The 18,280-nt window shown below is 49.4% G+C and overlaps 1 protein-coding gene across 19 annotated transcripts in view; it reads left to right on the top strand.

The window, feature by feature from the left end:
* The window catches only part of TACC2 (transforming acidic coiled-coil containing protein 2), a 203,112-nt gene that overhangs the window by 64,386 nt on the left and 120,446 nt on the right, over positions 1-18,280 (top strand). For 16 of the 19 annotated variants that reach the window (XM_066355383.1, XM_066355381.1, XM_066355387.1 and 13 more), the window contains one exon: positions 361-474. The exons of the other annotated variants lie outside the window; for them this stretch is intronic. In XM_066355383.1, coding sequence (XP_066211480.1) covers positions 361-474 — 114 coding nt within the window. The remainder of the gene's footprint in view (positions 1-360; positions 475-18,280) is intronic. 19 annotated transcript variants of the gene reach the window in all.

Genomic DNA, 18,280 nt, shown 5'->3' with positions numbered 1-18,280 from the left:
GTTTGTGTGACACGTCTTAGGCCTTTTCTCAGGTTCTTTAATTCATCCTAATTAAACTGTTTCAAAAGCATGAGCTGTGTTGCTGGCTGGCAGCAGACTATTGGGTCGTGGGTTACAGTCAATCACGTGTTTTTCTGGAGTCCAGAGACCCCTGCTTTGAATCTGGATTTGTTTATGCAGGGAGGCCTCAATGAACCAAAAGCATCTCAAACCTATGTGGACTGCCAGACACTATTGTTTTTTCTAGGGATGCTGGCATAGTAGTCAGTTAAAGCTTTAAATGGGACCCGGGCTTTTCAAGAGGACATGAAGAGAGAAGTACCTGTCTTACCATCTACCGCTTTCTTAACGTTATCTCAGAAAGAGCCCGGGGCCTGTCCAATCCACCTCGCCTTCGGTTCCTGAGAAAGATGTTCCAGATGGCACAGACAAGGTCATTTCCAAAGAGGCCACAAGAGCGGGAGCAGCAGAAAGGTCAGTGAAAAGGTACCAGGCTGTGGAGGAACGTGATGCTGTCCCTTGGCAGAGACACACTGGATGTTTTGCACACGAGTCCTTGCACAAGCAAAGAGCTAATAGCCACTCCCACTCATCATGCAGGTAGAAAAGGGCCTGAGATCACTGAGAGCTCCATTGTTGTCAAAGGGACTGAGCGAATTGTTTTCCTATCTGAGCTTACTCCTTTGTTTTGAAAAGAAGCCAGCTTTATTGAGGTGTAATTCACATACCATATAATACACTCATTCAAAGTACGCACTTCAACGGCTCTTTGTATAATCACAGAGTTGTGCAACCATCCCTACAACCAATTTTAGAACATTGTCACCCCTCTCAATAAGCCCCTGTACCCTTTGAATATCACACCTCAACTCTCCAACCCCTGAGCCCTAGTCAACCACTATTCTTAGTTTATTACCTTTTGAGGCAAAAAGGTTCATTACCTTTTGATTTCTGAAGCAGGAATTTCTGATCACCAACAGCAGTCAACACTCCAGCCATTTCAGAATTAGAGAGGGACAAGTGACCAATGTACCAGGACCCCAGACCTTCACACTCACAGGGTGCCTGTCTCCTCTAAGTGCTGTACCCCCTTTGATTGCGCAAAAGCTGCCTCTCGGAAGGTCTGGGGAAATGGAGATGTTGGGGACAGACACGTTGTGGACAGGCTTTGCAGCGTCCTTGGACCTCGGGCTGCTGTGCTCTTGGTGGAGGTTGTGTGTGTGTGTGCACGTGTGCGCGTGATGCATGCATGAGCAGGGCCCGGTAGGTCTTTAAATTAGTACCTGTGGCTGGCCAGTGTATCCTCCCAAACAGCTGCAGGGTTTTATAAACGCTTAGACTTATATTTTGCACATGCTGAAAGAATGTGCGATCACCTGTTTTTCGCGCCTGAGTACTTCCACCGACACCTGGCCAGCTGCCTTTCCTCCGAGGGCGACTCTTCCCCTAACTCTGGGCTGCGAGATGCAGGTGCTTCTGCTGAGACAGATGCAGATTTAGTTTAGTCTCTACCGGACACTTGTCTCTGCTGCTGACTTAGGAATTCCCTGCAGCCCTTGCTGGCATGGATTTTGATATTCCCAGTTAAAGTGTAGGAAAAATATCTACCCAGGAAAAGCCTCCCTCTCCCCATAAATGATATGTTAGCTCCTTCCTCCTCAACGTCCCTGGATGTTTTTGTCATCTTCTCGGAGAACTCAGGGCCAAACATACACTCATTCAATAGGTATTTCATGGCTCATTGTTTTAATCACTTCAAATTTTAGAATTATAATGTCTAAATAATTTCTATATTGATTATAGGTTAAAATAATATTTTGAATGTATCAAGTTAGACTATCTTAAAATTAATTTCACTTTGTTTTCTCTTTTAAATGTGGCTACCCAAACTATTAAAATGACTCATGCGGCTTTTGCATACATGGCTTCCTTTTGTGGTTTAAGGTCTATTTCTGTTTAGATCATTTGATTCCACAACCTGCTTTGCCCTGGTCCTTGTAAGAAATGAAGATGGAGAGGGCCGGCTTTTCCTGTCCCTTGAACCCTTGGGAACAAGTGCTCCCACCCCCCTCCCATTGGCTGAGAATTTCTGGGAAGAATTCTGATTGGACCCTCCCCTCCCATAAGAGGAATTAAAGAGGTATCAACATCTGAGCATATAGGTTACAACAGATTCCAGCTTATACTCAGTAGACAGTCAAAGATCTCCAGAAGGGTGCAGACCAATTCTTGTCCAATAGATATGTGGCTGGCGTAAACCACAGGTGTAATCCTGAAGTTTTTGGTAGCCATGTTAAAAAAAAAAAAAAGAAACAAATGTTGATAATATATCTATATATATAATAATTATAATATATAATTAATTTAATAATTATAAATTTTATTTTGATATTTTATTTAACCAGTATATCACAGATGGTATCATTTCAACATCTAATTGATATAAAAATTATTAAGGTGTGATAGGTTACGTTGTTGTTTTCCTAGTGAGTCTTTTAAATCTGCCGTGTATTTTATTCTCCCAGGGTATCTCAGTTTGGACCAGCCACATTCCCAGCACTCAACAGCTGTAAGAGGCTAATGGCTGCCATACTGTACACTGTAGCCCCTCAAAGAGTTGTAACAGCTAAGGGCGAGCCTTCCCGTGGGGACCCTGAAGCCTTAGGTCTCTCTAGAGCAGTGGTCCCCAATGTTTTTGTGCCACGGACTGGTTTAATGTCAGAAAATATTTTCATGGACCGGCCTTTAGGGTGGGACGGATAAAGGTATCACGTGATTGAGACAAGCGTCAAGAGTGAGTCTTAGACGGATGTAACAGAGGGAATCTAGTCATTAAAAAAAAATAAAACATTGTTCAGACTTAAATATAAATAAAACGGAAATAATGTAAGTTATTTATTCTTTCTCTGCGGACCGGTACCACATGGCCCATGGACCGGTACTGGTCCTCGGCCCGGGGGTTGGGGACCACTGCTCTAGAGCCCAGCAACTGTATTCCTACGAATTTAACACAAACATTGGGAATGCTTCTTTGCCTTGAAAAGGAGGCTTTAGTATCTCTGGTTACCTGTTTACCATGAGAAGGCTGTGCCACAGACCTGGGCCGGTCTCAGAGAAAGTCTGATCAAGGCCAAGTGGTGCATGACCTGGGAGCAGCTGATGTTGCATGTACAGGTGACATCCAGTCACAGTCCTGGAGAAGTTGTTGTATGACTACACTTTAGTGGATGCTGCCAGGGGCTGGGTAGTGATGAAATTCATGCCAGGGCTCCAGATTCCAACCCCAGCTCTGTTCCTCACCCGGTATGGGTATGTGCATAACCTCAGTTTGCCCCATCTGTAGAATGGGCATTTCTGTACCTGCCTCATCAAATCGCTGTGAAGTCTGAGATCACTGATTCAAGTGCAATGCCTGCAGGTTCTGGGGCTCGGCGGGTGTTAGGTTCCCTAGTACAGTTCTGTGGGAGGGGCTTTTCTCATACAGTGAACCTATCGGCCCCTGTTCCTCCTGAGGCTGAGGTTCCAGCCTGGCCATCTTTCTTTCCCACCACTGAATTCTCTGTCTGCTGAAATATCTGAGTGGCTGAGGAGAGTGACTGCTTTCATACTCCCTCCTGTGTAGCCCCTAGGGATGGATCTGCTTCATGTTAAAAGGCTTTGAGATCGTGTTTTATTGTAAAACCCTACATGTATCTTTCATTGTGTGTTGTAGCACGCTGCATTTCCACGTAAAAATAACATTCTGAGTTGCCACGAGAAGAACCCAGCAAATCAAAACCAAATTTTTCTTCTTGCTGGTTATTGGGTGACATGCTTCTATTGACTCTCTGGAATCCAGGATTCTGCTGACTTGACCAGAGCTGAGCTGATACCACAGATCAGACCCAGTATCTAACCATGTGTCTTTTCTATGGTGGTGACAGGATAGTTTAATAACTCAGTCTGGTACACATGTGGGTGCAGGGAGCACAGATATGTGTGCTTATTTCCCCACGTTTGGAGTGAAGTTGGCCCTACTGGTGGATGTGCATGGGGATTCTGTGGCTTTGTCAACCTCCAGCCACCACCCCACACGCGAGAGGCACGTGGGCCCCTGACTCTGAGAAGCAGTGGTTGACAGGTGGCTTGGCTGTGGATTTCTGTACATCATGTGGTCCCTCCCTGTGGGAGAGTCTGGGACCCACAGACAGCTTTGCTTGATTTTTAGATTGTTCTAAAGAAGGTGCTTAAATCTTGGGCATCGCCAAGCTGTTTTTTTTTCTTCTGCTGAATACTTACTTAAAAGCAGTTTCTCTTTCCCACTTGGGAAAAGGGTTGGAAAAGTATTCTTTTCAATTATTAGAGCATTTTGAGAGAAAGAAATGATTCCCAGATGCTTAGGGTCTCTGTATAGACCTAGCTAGGTTCTGCCGGGCAGTTGGGTTGGAAAGTTGAGGGGAGGGAGGAAGGGAGGGAGGGAGGGAGGGAGGGAGGGAGGGAGGGAGGGAGGGAGGGAGAACAGAGAGGAGCAGCTGGCATCCAGCCGAGGAAGCCCCAGGAGACCTGAAACCAGCCCTGGGCGTGCTCCACACCCCTCCTCCCACGATGTCTTCCCACTGGGTCTCGCTTCTTCCTTCTCTCCTCCTCCTTCTAAAATTACCAGCTGTGACACCATGGTTTTGAGTTTAAAAAGAAGGTTTTGAGGATGGCTCCAGCTGTATAAATTAAAGAAAAAGAAGCATGCGAGGGTTGTTCTCTTAGCAGATAAAGTCAGGACGGCAGATGCCCCGCCCCCTCGAGATCCCTCTGGGTTTGATTTTGTGTTACGTGGCTTCTATTATTTTAAACTTCCTTTTAAGAACCATTGGGCTATGACAGGGCTACCATTCAGACACTCCTTGCACTTGGAGCAATTTCCCCCCCCTTTTCTTTTTAAATTTATTGATTGTTTTTAGAGAGGGAGAAAGGGAGAAAGAGCAAGAGAAACACGGGTTCGTTGCTCCAGTTAGTCATTCATTCATTGGTTGATTCTTGTATGTGTCCTGACCGGGGATCGAACCTGCAACCCTGGTGCATCAGGATCATGCTCCAACCAACTGAGCTGCCTGGCGAGGGCTCATTTGGAGCAATTTTCTTCCCAAAGGGGGTGCAGTACAGTCAAGACAGACCCGTGTGTATCCCAGAGGCTTCTTGCTGGCTGAGCTGCCTTGGATAAGCCGCTTAAAATTTCCAACAATCAGTTTCCATATCTGTAGAATGGGAAAAATAATTGAGGTGGGAGTTAGAATAAAATTGGAAAGCTTCCAAAGCATCTAGTATAATGCCTGGTACGTGGTGAATGTACCATAAAAATGATCACTACTGTTATTTTAAATGTATTGACTCAAAATCATCCGGGCAATTCAGCAAAAGTAGAAAATGCCCAAGACCCTCTGGCGGAAGCCACTGTGTTCATACCCCAGTAGTGCCCAGTAGTCACAGACTGTGGGAATAGGGTGCTCTGAGGCTGGATGACAGCCTGTTTCCAGCTGGCCGACCTCCCTGGGCCGATTTCGGTCTGTCTTTGGGGGTGCCCCTCGCGCGGCTTGGCTCTCAAGGAGCTTGTTACATGGTTCTCAGGTACTCAGGGACTAAAGACTCTACAAATGGCTTGGATGTGTATTGTTATCGACAGCTTCGGTCCTTGTGAACCATCACATGGACAGGTCAAAGGAGCTTTTAAACTGTAGCCTTTATGTTCTGAAGCGTTTATGTTCCAGAATTAAAACCAGTTTTCTTAGAGGAGAATCTGTCCTTTGGAAAAGCGCCAAGTCGCTTCGGGAAGCTGGTTGATGAGGCGCCCACACAAAGGATGGCGGCATCTTTGGAGGAGGGGCCGGTCCTCTGCCACCAGGTGCCTGCGACAGGGATGCACAGCCTTGGCTTCCGGCTTTTCTGGGTCCCTTTCTTTCTCTTTCTTTCTTCCTTAAAAAATTTCTTGATTGATTTGAGAGAGAGAGAGAGAAACACATTGATTTATTCTTCCACTGATGTGTGCATTCATTGGTTGATTGCTGTATGTGCCTTGACTGGGGATTGAATCTGCATCCTTGGTGTGTTGGGACGATGCTCCAGTCAGTTGACATACCCAGCCAGGGCTTCCGGGTTTCTGAGCGCTCTGCCCCAGGCCTTTGTCATGTTGCACATGGACCTGAAGGTCGGCTTCAGGGCAAGGTGGTGATTTTCCAAATGAATGTGTCCAGACTGACCGGGCGTCTCTTCCGGGAACCTCTCATTACTGCCTCTGGCGGAAGCCACTGTGTTCAACCTGGCTTCAGGTTGGTTTTGGCAGTGACGTTTGGGAAGTGGATATTTACGACTTGAGCTGAAAGGAAACTTGAGGCATTCTTGTTGAGGCTCAGAAGAGGGGAGAGAGGGGGAATTAACTGGCCCCTGTTGGCCCCTGATGGTCTCTGATGGCGTATTTCCCCCTTGATGCCTGAGCTGCACTGAGGACCCTGTCATGGGGGTGGGAGGCTGTAATTCCCAGCAACACGTCAGCCCCCATTGTCCCTCAAACCTGCTTCTAGGCTTTTGACAGAGGATCATAGAATTCTGAGCACTACTGGGGTATAAATCACAGGCCTCAAAGGTGACAGACCTCAAGTTCTAGCTCTGTGACCTTGGGGTCATCACCCTCTGAACTCGCTGATTCACCTGTAAAATGGGGGACACGCAGTACCTAGGATTAAAGGAGTACTTTATTTTGAGCACCTGACACAAAATAGGGACCCACCATCAGTCCCCTTCCACTTATCTTCCTCTGGGCCAGAGGCCCGCCCCACCCAGCATCTTTTCCCTTCTCTCCTCCTAGTAGGTGCTGTTTGCAGGAAAGGAAAGTGGAGGCTCAGACAGGTGACACGGTTTGCTCAGGGTCAGAGAGCGAGTAAGAGTTAGAGCTGGCACTAGAACCTTCTTCCCACAAGTTTTTCAGACATCAAATGCACGTCTAGATTCCTGGTCATTAGATGATTAGCAGGAGTTGACTCGCTCAGACAACGCTGTCCACTAGAACTGTCTACAATAACAGAACGGGGCTGTCTCTCTGCTGCCCAGTGCCGCGGACGCTAGCCACGTGTGGCTACCAAGCGCCTGAAATGAGGCCTCTAGAAAATCCGGGGTCAGTTTCAGGACCACCGAGGGACTGAATTGTGAAATTTTATTTAACTTTGATTAATTACCATTGAAATTGTCACGTGGGGCTAGTGGCTTCTGCATGGGACGGCCCAGTTCAAAGAGTCTTCACATATTCACGAGAGATTAATGGCGGCTGTCAGCTGTCAGCTGTGAGGTTCTGTGGGGGCAGCCTTGCCAGGGTTCAGGTGCCGGCGGTGGTCAGGGAGCGAGCACAGGCTCCCCCTTGTGCCCCTTGGCCTTGTGCATGGGAAAGCCAGGCGGCCGTATTCAGAAGGACATATTTCCCCAGCTCCTGAGCAGAGGAAGTTTACCGTGGGCCAACCAGAGGCCTTGGCTTGGGCGGTGTGACCCGCAACCCAGGCCTGGTAAGGAGCCCCTCCCCTAGCTTCTACCCCCATCCCAGTTAACCCAATCAGCTGGCTCCAAAGAGCTGCGTATAAAGAGCACTCCCTGCAAAGGCATCCCCAGTGGCCACACCTAGGGGTGCCCCTCCCACCCGGGAGGAAGACTGTGGCTTCACCGCAGAGACTGGTTTTCAGCTGCCCTCTCTGCCCCGCAGTGTTCCTGTCCTGAGAAAGTGGCAGGGTGGGGCAGGGGAGTTCCGTGGGCGTGTGGTGTCCGCAGGCCCCAGCGAACTGCACCTTCCTCTCCCCTTTCTTCTCAGCGCCTGTTAAGTCCTCCGGCATTAAATATTTTAGCAGCCTTCTGATTCAGACTAGACTGTGAAAGTGTTTCTCAGTTTCCGGGGAAGGCACTGGAACAGGTCTGATTACTGATACTTGTAATGCCCCCTCCTTTTGCAATGCATCCAGAGAATGTTGGGGAGGAAGCATCTTGGGGGAGGTGTGTGTCTACGCCCAGGGAATGAGCTAGCGGCCTGGGCTCAGCGAGGACCGCAGTGCCAGGAGCCTTGGCTCGGCGCTGACTTCTCAGGCCAGAGGGGGCAGAGCTCCGAAGCCGCCCCCAGTGAGAGAGGGGAGCCAGAAGAGGACAGACTGGCAGGGAGGCTGCAATCAGCCTGGGGGGCGGGGGAGGCGTTAGGAGTTCCAACCCTGACCTCACCTTCAGGGGTCGTGTCCCATGGTTCTTCCCAGGTAAATGGGGCTGCCAGTGTCTCCTGGGTTTAAAGGGAGAACAGGGGAGGCAAGATACAGCGTACTTTGTGCAAAGCCGGCTTGTAGTGGCTGGTAGCTGTGACCACCGCCGAGTTGGGGCCTGTCGGCTCTTAGCCCGTGGACGAGGTCCCTGGCTGCACGGAGCCCTGCAGGCCTCTCTGTCCCCACAGCGCCTCAGAAGTCACCGAGCAAGTGTGCACCCGGGCTGGGGGCCTGGGAGGGAAGTCGCAGTGTCTCCCTCTAGGGAGGAGCTGCGGTGAGCATTTGGGACTCCAAGCACAGTTTATCCGCTGGAGAGAGGAGTGGGGTCAGTTGGAGGTGGGCCTGCAGGTGGGCTGACATGCTACAGGTGCGTAATGCGTGGCGTTTGTTGACCCCCAGCGCAGTGCTCACACATCCCCGAGAGAGCTGGTGGCTCACTGGCTCTTGGCTACTCCTTGTGTGTCTCCTCCAAGGGCTGCACTTCCTCCCCCTCCCTGGACCTCGGTGTCACCAACGCAGGGTCAGGAGTTGGGTATCGTGACTTTGAATTCTCTGTCTAGAAATGTTTGCTTAGATACGTGTTGGTGGTCATCTCAACGGAGAGTGGGTCTTGGCCTCTGGCCAAGAGAATGTCACGAACTTGTTTCTTTGGAAATGTTAGGCTTGCAGACACGGCTCTTGGTTACCCAGCACCCGATACTCTGCATGGCACCCAGGGGGTACCCCGTCTATGCTTGCTGAATAATTCAACCCAACTCGCTATCAGGTGGATGGGAGGCTCGCTGTCCTGGAAAACCAGGTCAGACGGGACTTTGGAGGCAGATGGCCAGGGCTAATTTCTAGCTCTGCCATGACTCTTGAACTTCAAACAAATCCCTTAGCTACCTTAAGCCTCAGTTTCTTTGCCTATATAATGTATATATTGTGAGGGTTCACTACGTGGAGTTATTATGGAGATTACATAAAAATAGTATGTGTAAAAACTTCGCCGCATGACTACCTAGTACACAGTAAGCATTTAAATATCAGTGCTAATTGTTTTTATTATTCCTATCCTTATTGTCACGACTATCATCATCCGAATGATGCTAATGCTATTATGAAGGCAGGTTACTGGTAAATACTTGCGCTTTGACGCCTGGACTTATTGAAGTTTGCTGAAGTTTATTTGCATCTGGGTTCTTGGGAATGTGTCACCACCCTCGAAAGCTCCCTCCCATTCCTTGGCCACCCGCCTCCCCGTGGGGGTGAACTCAGTGTTGCAATATTGTATTTGATGCAAGGTCAAGCGATTGGGCGGCCGTGGGGAAGGCATTCTCTCCCTTGGCAAAAGCAGGGCTTTGGGGTTAACCTCGTGCCGAGAGTGGCCACGGGGAGGCTGAAACCTAACATTTGTGGGAGGGAGGGAGCGCCCGTGTGGGTGAGCCCAGCCGGGCTGTGCCCGCAGGACGCAAGCTCCAAGTGCATTTTATGGGACAGATTGCCCCTGCTCCCTTGGCACAACATTTTGAGCTGCTAGGCCATCCCAAAGCTCAACCCTAGAGGGAGGGGCCATGTGACAGTTGTCTGGCCCTGCCTGACGGCCAGACACCACAGCACAATAGCCGGAGGAGGAGACCCTTCCTGGCAAGTGACCGAGCAGCTGGCATTTAACCGTTTATGGCCAGAGTTGGCAGAAAGTGGGAAGAACTTCAGGGAGAGGAGAGCTCCAGGCCTGGGCTTGAAGTCCGAGCCGCCTCTGAGGGATGTTGGGGGGCAGACGCTCCGCTGGCCCCTGGGGCCCGGTAGCAGGGATGCTCACCCTTTGAGAGGGGTGCCCCACCCCCTCCGGGCTCATGAAATATCAGAACCAGAAGGACCGTCGGGACCTTCGGCATCCTCATTTTACAGAGGAGAAACCTGAGAACCAGAGAGGCTGTGTGACGCCCTTAAAGCCACACAGCTCAGCAGGGGGCCCCAGTCTGAGTCACACTGGGTGCATTCCTTCCGGCCTCGACACGGTGTCCTCTCCAGCAAACCCACTGGCATCTAGTGGGTGGACAAGCCCCCTTCCCTGTGCACAGCGTGCCACCCAGGTAAGCCCAGTGTAAGCTGATGTCAGAGACGGTTTCTGGGGGCACCGGTTCTGGTTTAAAGTGATCTTACCCTTGAGTCGTGTCTGAGAATGCTGCCTATCTATGCAGGCCTGTCCAGCCTTTTTTTTTCTTTTTGCAAAGTGAGTTGAACCGCAGCCTCCGTGCTTGCAGGCCCTGCTTTCCTGTGCTTGTGGCCAGTGGCATTTGCAGTAGGACACAGGACAAGCAGATTCTCGAATTCCCCACGACCTGGGGAGTGTGCGGAACCCGATGGGAAAGGGTGGTCTCAGAGGAGCGTTAACGCGGGAGAAAGTGCGGCAGAAACTTGAGTTCCATCACCGAGCTGAGGGAGTTTGTGTGAGCAATTTATTGAGGAAACTCTCAGGCTGCAACAGTCTGTTTCAAGTTTCTTTACAAACATTTGGGCCATGAATCCTTGGGAGATAAAACACTCTTAATGATCATTGCAGGGTTTAGTTGCTGTTGTTTTTGCATGAAGATGGGAAGTTTGTCTGTTAGAAACCACAAGCTCCCTTTTGAATGGGTGTTTATAGCTCTCATTTGGTTCATATTTTGTCTTTAGTGGAGAGTAATTTTCCGTAGAAATGGCCCCGCATTGGGTTGGGGGTTCTTTTCAGAAGCCCCCTTAGCAGTTAGAGTTTGGAGGCTATAACTGACCCGCACAGGAGGGCTGTCACGCTTTCCGGTTCCTTCCTGGCCGTCCTGAAAAGCCGCCGTCTCTCCAAGTCTAATAAAGGGCGTTTCATGTCTTCTCTCTCTCTCTCTCTCTCTCTCTCTCTCTCTCTTTCTCTCTCTCTCTCTGTCTCTTTTTAACAGAGACAGAGAGTCAGAGAGAGGGATAGACAGGGACAGACAGACAGGAATGGAGAGAGATGAGAAGCATCAATCATCAGTTTTTCATTGTGGCTCCTTAGTTGTTCATTGATTGCTTTCTCATATGTGCCTTGGCCATGGGCTTTCAGCAGACCGAGTAACTCCTTGTTCAAGCCAGCGACCTTGGGTCCAAGCTGGTGAGCTTTGCTCAAACCAGATGAGCCAGCACTCAAGCTGGTGACCTTGGGGTCTCGAACTTGGGTCCTCCGCATCCCAGTCCGACGCTCCATCCACTGCGCCACTGCCTGGTCAGGCTCATGTCTTCTCTTATAAAGCCCTTTTCCTCTGATATAAAACTGTGGAGAAAGGGGTGCGTGCGGAGGCAGGGCCAGGCTTCAAGGGCATGAGAGGAACTTCAGCGTGGCTGAGACGCTGGCCAGACTCGCGCGCCCTGGTCCCTGGTGACCCCTCTGCCGGCCCCTCCTTACATCTGTCATCCCCCCTCAGAATGAGGGACCTCATTCTTGTTCAAGAGACTGTACAGGCTCAGGCGAATGCAGTACCTGTGAAGCCTTCTCACCCCTTCAACTCCCCGGGAGAGTCCCCCACCCAGTATCCAGTGTCCTTTCCGTAAACTACCCCAATTTTAAGACAGAGACAAATGTATTCCAGTTAGTCCTGTAGGACTTCATCCTCTGCAGAAGAGTTTGGGTGTTTTGAGCTGGGTCCTCGGTCACTTATTCACTGTAGGTCCTCGGTCAAGTTGCTTAATTGCTGGAGGCCTCAGTTTGCTCATCTGTAAAATGAGTATAAAATTTGTATCTACCGGGTGAGTATGTGGCAAGTGCTTGCCCTGGGCTGGCACGGGCAAATGCTCAAAGCCTGTCTGTCACCATGTGAGAGTGAGCCCTCCAAGGGCAGGATCTATAAGGCCTTGGCACAACAGACTGCACATAGTAGGGCTTCAGTCAACATTTGTAAAATGAATTGTTTCTGGTCTGTGGATAGAGGGTGTGAATTAAAAATCTGTTGGTCTGGGTTAGTTCAGCAACACAACAAAATTATCCTGGTTACAGATCATCCATTCATTCCCTTCACTCACTGAGACTGGGGCCTCCAGCAGAAAGGTCCTGCGCTGGGCGCTCTGGCCAGGGTTTCTTATCCTCGGCACTGCTGACATCTGGGGCCAGGTAACTGTTGGGGTGCTGGCCTGCACATAGTAGGATGTTTAGCCACACTAGCTGCCAATGGCAGCCCCCAAGTCACTACGATCAAAAATGTCCTTAGATACTTCCAAGTGGGCTCTGCTGGACAAAATGCCCTGATGTGGTTCCTCAGACCGGCAGCCTCACACCACTCGGTGGGCAGGCCAATCTCACGTCCTTCCCCAGACCCATCGAGTCACGACTGGCACTTAAACAGGGCACTTGCTGACTCTTTCACAGAGTTCCAGGAGCAGCTAGGTCCACAGGCCACCCAGTGAGTAGCAAGAATCCTGGGCGCTGTTCTCAACCTTGGCTGCACACCAGGAGCTTTAAGAAAGCACGGACGCCTGCGTGTCACTCCAAGATTTTGATGTAATTAATGCGGGGTGTAGCCTGGGCGTAGGGAAACGTTAATAATTCCCCAGGTGACTCTGTTGTGTAGCAACGTTTGAGAACCACTGGTCTAAGGGATGCAAAAGCAAATCAAAGAAAGACTCAACCAGGGGTCGGGAACCTATGGTTCGTGAGCCAGATGTGGCTCTTTTGATGGCTGCATCTGGCTTGCAGACAAATCTTTAACAACAAAAAAATAACATTAAAAATATAAAACATTTTCATGTATTACAATGCATTCATTTCCTACCACTCATGTTCATGGCTGTGGGTGGCTGGAGCCAATCACAGCTGTCCTCTGGGACAACACCAAATTTTTATTGGATAATGCATAATGTACACAGGTCGTTGTATGGCTCTCACAGAATTACATTTTAAAATATGTGGCATTCAAGGCTCTCTCAGCCAAAAAGACTCCCGACCCCTGCTTTCTTTAGATGTTGACGTGGGTAGGGAGATGAGACCTCGATGGCCTCATTGTCATGGTGCAGGCTGACCTGGACCCTACGACCACCCTCCACCCCCTCCGCCCACCAGATCCTTCAACGACTGTGGCTGTTTCATCAAATGTTTTCTTTCCGACCATGGCCCTGATGTCACGTAGGCATCTGACTCTGACTCCCGGAGGTTATTGCTTTGTTGCCCCGGGGAGATGGTATGGCAAGCCGAACTTTGCTTCCTGTATAGTCAGTCACAGACCTACTTCAAAGCAGGACGAGGCCAAGTTCAAATGCAGGCCCGGCAGAGCGCACATCGGAGCAGCGCAGGCCTGTGTGTGAAGTGGGCTTGCATGCGCTCAAGCGAAACTCCAGGGCCACGTTTAGAAATTTGGGATGAGGCTGAGCAGTCATGTGGGAAGCTGCCCCCACACATTTCCTGCGTGTATTTTGGGTTCAAGATGACATTTCATTTTGGCATGGGCGGAGGTAACGGCTGAGCATTTCGGAAGGCCTGAGTCTCGCCTACAGAGTTCTCTCTGCCCTTACCACTAACTTTCGCTGGTTGTAGTAGTTCAGGAATGTACCTCGAAGCATAGACAGCCCTTCATAGAGTTATAACTCAGAAGCCCAAAGTAGTGATTCCTTCTAGGAAACAAACAACCAATCTCCTTAGACTTCACTAGGAACTGCCTCTTCTACTCTTAGTGTGAGGGCTGAATGCACAGGCCGGAGCTGGCGCGGGCTCCTCCCGGACTCTTCCTCTGCTGACACCCTCCGAGTCCATAAACGCCACCCGGCTAGGTTAGGCCTTCATCGCTGCGGACTGGTAAGGAGTTTGGTTCGCAGACACACACATAGCCTGTGTGTGAACCTGGCTCCGTGTGGTGTGACCCTGGATAAAAGATGTCACCACTCCAAGTCTATTTCCCTCCTTGGAAAGCCAAGGACCATGGCACACAGGCTCAGATGGAGATTGGGTGAGAGAGATGTGAGCCCCTTAGCAGAGTGTTGGCTGGGCAGTAGATGCTTACACACGGTAACTATCAGAGTGGTCATTTACGAAGTTTTTCATCGCGTTCGGGTGTTTTTCCTTTTTTTAGTCTGCTTATTAAACGGGGGGAAGCAGAGTGCAGACTCTCATGTGGGTGCTATTTTGCAACTCTTCAAGGCAGGCAGATGACGGGATAATCTTCTAGGTGACAATGCCCTAGATTGGGTTTCTGGTGGTTGGCTGAAGCCCTGAGATGCTGCCTTGCTGGAGAAGAAGGGCAGTAGGACCTTGGAGGTCCTGGGGCGGGGGGTAGGTCGGCTGGGGGGAGCTGGGCCCAGGGGAGGGGACTCTTCTGCCAGCAGAGGAGGAACGATGGTAGGCGATGATCACCGGGCTAAGGGTCAGCAGAACAGAGACTCAAGCCACACAGCGGCTGCGGTGGCTACTGGGCAAGGCTCGGTTTCCTGCCATGGAGGAGACTACACTCTGGTCAAGACATCGCACACAGGCATTAAAAGATCCAAACAGCTTACGGCCCTAATTATCTTTGCTCCTTATTTGGTGACTAATGTAGGTGACCACTTGGGCTTATCTAGAAGGTATTCTTCACCAGGCACTGCTGGTTTCCCCTCTTATGCTCATGCCTGTCTCCCAGCGCCTAGAGGTCCCTGACGTGTCGTAAGTGCTCAAGAAGTAGTTGTTGAATGACTTGAGCATACACTTCCTTATCACAACGTGTTTCTAGGTATATTCAAGAAGAGATCGAGCTCCCACTACCTAGAACATTCTGTTTCTCTTCTCCTGGTCCACTTCTTTTTCTTATTAGCTCAGTGCCTCATTAATGTCAATCACGCATGTATCACTTACAAACCCTTCACCACATCTGTACACCACTTGTGTTATTATCTACTTACTATTTTTCTTTACATTGCTTCATTTTTATTTCAAGGTATTCCTTTAGTTTTGTCCTTGGAAATGTCTGTGAAGTTATGGGTTTGATGTGTACATCATCTGTGTTTTTTTCCCCCTCCTAATATGCTTTAAATGTGTAAATATGAAAGTACCCAATATAAGAAATTTTAATATGGTAACATCTTCTTAGCCGCTAAAACTCAGCTTAAGCATTTCCTCCTCTGGAAGAACTCCTCCACTTCTTCCAAGGCTGGCTGAGTATTCCTTTTCTGCCTCTGTCATGTGGTAGACATTCTAACGATAGGAGCGATAGGAGTGAGCACAGGAGCCACGGGCCATTTGACTTTCTTAGCGCCAGGGACACAGCAGGTACCCAATAAGTGATTCTGAGTGACTGGATGAAACCTCTTGGGTCTAGGGAAGGTCATGCTGTCTGGCCATGTGTGGATGCCCTACGATTGGACGCCCTACGATTCTCTGAGGACGACATGCCATGATTCAGGGCCCCAGTGTTCCTAGGTTTCTGCTTGAGTGCCTATCAACAAGCCAGAGACAGGAACTTGCATTCAGACTCCCTCCCCACCCCCCAGCAAGACGCTAGTGTGTTCTCTGTCTAGGGAGAGTCTGGCCTCTGTCCCTCAGCATCGCACACTCCCTGTCAGGTCACCAGCCGGCCTTGCGTGTTTCCAGTGGCTGGCCTCGGTTCCCAGACTTCTCCACGTGTCAATCTGTGGCACCAGCAGTCCAGGGAAGGGCCCTTGGTCCAATGAGGCAGAGAAGGTGAAATAGAGAGAATGAATAGAATCAGACAGAACGGGGTTTCTTTCATCTTCTGAAATATCTTCTCCTAATACACACGCTGTACCCTTGGCTCTTCTCGCTGCAGACGCTGTCTGCCCCTGGTGTCTGCTGGTGTTCTTGGTTCCGTACTCCTGCTTCTTGCCTCTCCTGTGTGAGTCTGTCTCTCCAGGCAGGATTCTGTCTTATACATTTTCATTCTCTGTGGGCACTTAGAGCAGTGACTGCAGGTGCTCAGTGAACATTTGATTAGTTCACAGCTATTTATGTGTCAGGCAAACTTGGACGCAGGTTTCTGGTCTGGCTTCCCATTTTCAGGTGGCTTGTCACATCTTAGCCAAAGCAAAATATTATTGCCTCAACAGAGTATTAAAGCAAGCTGCAAGCACACAGCAGAGCATGGCTCAGAGGACAGGACTGAGGGTATTTCTTAGGCACCGATTTGCCTTTTGTATTCCGGAAGACTCCCTTACAAATGACCTTTCATGTGCTTTGTGGTTCAGAGAACCTTTCCTCCAAACAAAATCTTACGTGGAACCCAAAGATATGACAGATGAAAGTGGAATAGCTCTGTTGCACGCACTGTGCGTGACTCCCAGGTAGCCTTTAGGGTGGCTTCTAAACCCTCTGACTCTGGGAAAGACAGTTTAATAGCTATTGCCTTAGGGTATTGCTGAAAACACTCATTCAGACGAAATTTTCTGCAGAGACCTTGGCCTTGTACTGAGGCCCAAGAAATCCTTAAGATGAAGATTCAGCCAGGGATGCAGTTACTAAGGCACATCCTTTCTGCCTGTGATCCCAGTTTTTTCTGTAGATTCTAGGTATCCCAAGAGGGCGTGCACAAACGTGCATCCATCCATCTCCCTCTGTACCAGCATTTTGTTGTTACCCTGACCTGGAGCAGGAGGAGAAAGGCAATGCAGATTTATTAGAGCTTCAGGCTTGCCATCTGGGCAACAGTTGTGGCCATGGCTAGGGCTGAGTGGGTTGCCGAAGGGTTTCCGGTGTGGATGCATGTTTGTCATATTGTGAGATTTGGGAGCCCTTGACTTTGTCTTCTAATGAATATGTCTTACACTGGACCATGGCTTTGTCTGAATGCTGGCTGTCCAACATCTCTGGGCTCTTTGAGCGTGGAACTGATACCTTGGAGAGGTGCTGGGGCTATGACTTTCTTGGCCAGAGCATTTCTCCTACACTGAATGGCCTTAGACTCCAGAGACATTCACGGGATCCAAGATAAGTTTGTAAGATCTTTCAAAGAGGAGATTAAATCACAGCAATAACCAGATACCTACACATTAGTTTCCTGAGGCTATTGTAATAAATGACCACACAGTCAGTGGCTTAAGACAATACAAATACATTTTCTTGGGGTTCTGTAGGTAAAATGTCTAACTTGGGTCCCACTGGGCTAAAGTCAAGTTGTAGGGCTATGCTCTGCTTTCTGGAAGCCCTAGGGAAAAATCCGAATCCTTGCTTTTCCAGCTTCTAGAGCAGGGGTCCCCAAACTTTTTACACAAGGGGCCAGTTCACTGTCCCTCAGACGGTTGGAGGGCCGCCACATACAGTGCTCCTCTCACTGACCACCAATGAAAGAGGTGCCCCTTCTGGAAGTGTGGTGGGGGGCCAGATAAATGGCCTCAGTGGGCCACATGCGGCCCGTGGGCCGTAGTTTGGGGATGCCTGTTCTAGAGGCTGCCCACACATGTTGTTGGCTCATGGTCCCTTCCTCCATCTTCAGTGCCAGCAACACAGCATCTTCAGATCTCTTACTGACTTGGCTTCCATTGTCACTTATTTCTCTGCTTCTCTTCTTCTTCCCTTTCCCTTCTGTGGACTCTTGTGATTACCTGTGATTACTTGGGCCCACCTGGATAATTTAAGCTAATCTCCCTATTTTAAGGTCAGATGATTAGCAACCTTAATTCCTTCTACAGTTTTAATTCCCCTTTGCTATGTAAATTAATATATTCATAGACCTCAGGATTAATATGCGGACATACTGGGTGGGGAGCATTGTTCTGCTGACCATACCAATAGGTTCCAAAGCAGAGGGGTGCTTTCCTCTGTCATGAAGGATATGTATCCAGAAACTGGGGAGGGGCTGTTTACTGTGAAAGGTATGGCCCCTCAAATTTGTCTTAGTTCTTTGCCTAAAAAGAATGTTTGAGCTTGCAAGGTGGTGAGTGGGGTATGTTTTTTACACCAGAGGCTGGGATGCATTTAAACAATTTTTAGCCTGTTTGAGTCTCAGTAACCACATTTGTGAAATGGGTACATTAAGATTGGGTGAACAAGAAGTCTATTTAAGTTGCCACCTAAGACATGTGACTCTTAGAAGCGTGGTGTTTTTTAAAATTAATATTTTAGTGGA

The sequence above is a fragment of the Saccopteryx leptura genome, chromosome 13 (genome assembly GCF_036850995.1).
Source record: "Saccopteryx leptura isolate mSacLep1 chromosome 13, mSacLep1_pri_phased_curated, whole genome shotgun sequence".
Taxonomy (NCBI): Eukaryota; Metazoa; Chordata; class Mammalia; order Chiroptera; family Emballonuridae; genus Saccopteryx; species Saccopteryx leptura.
Note: the sequence above shows the minus strand (reverse complement) of the source record. Positions and strands in the feature narration are given on the sequence as shown.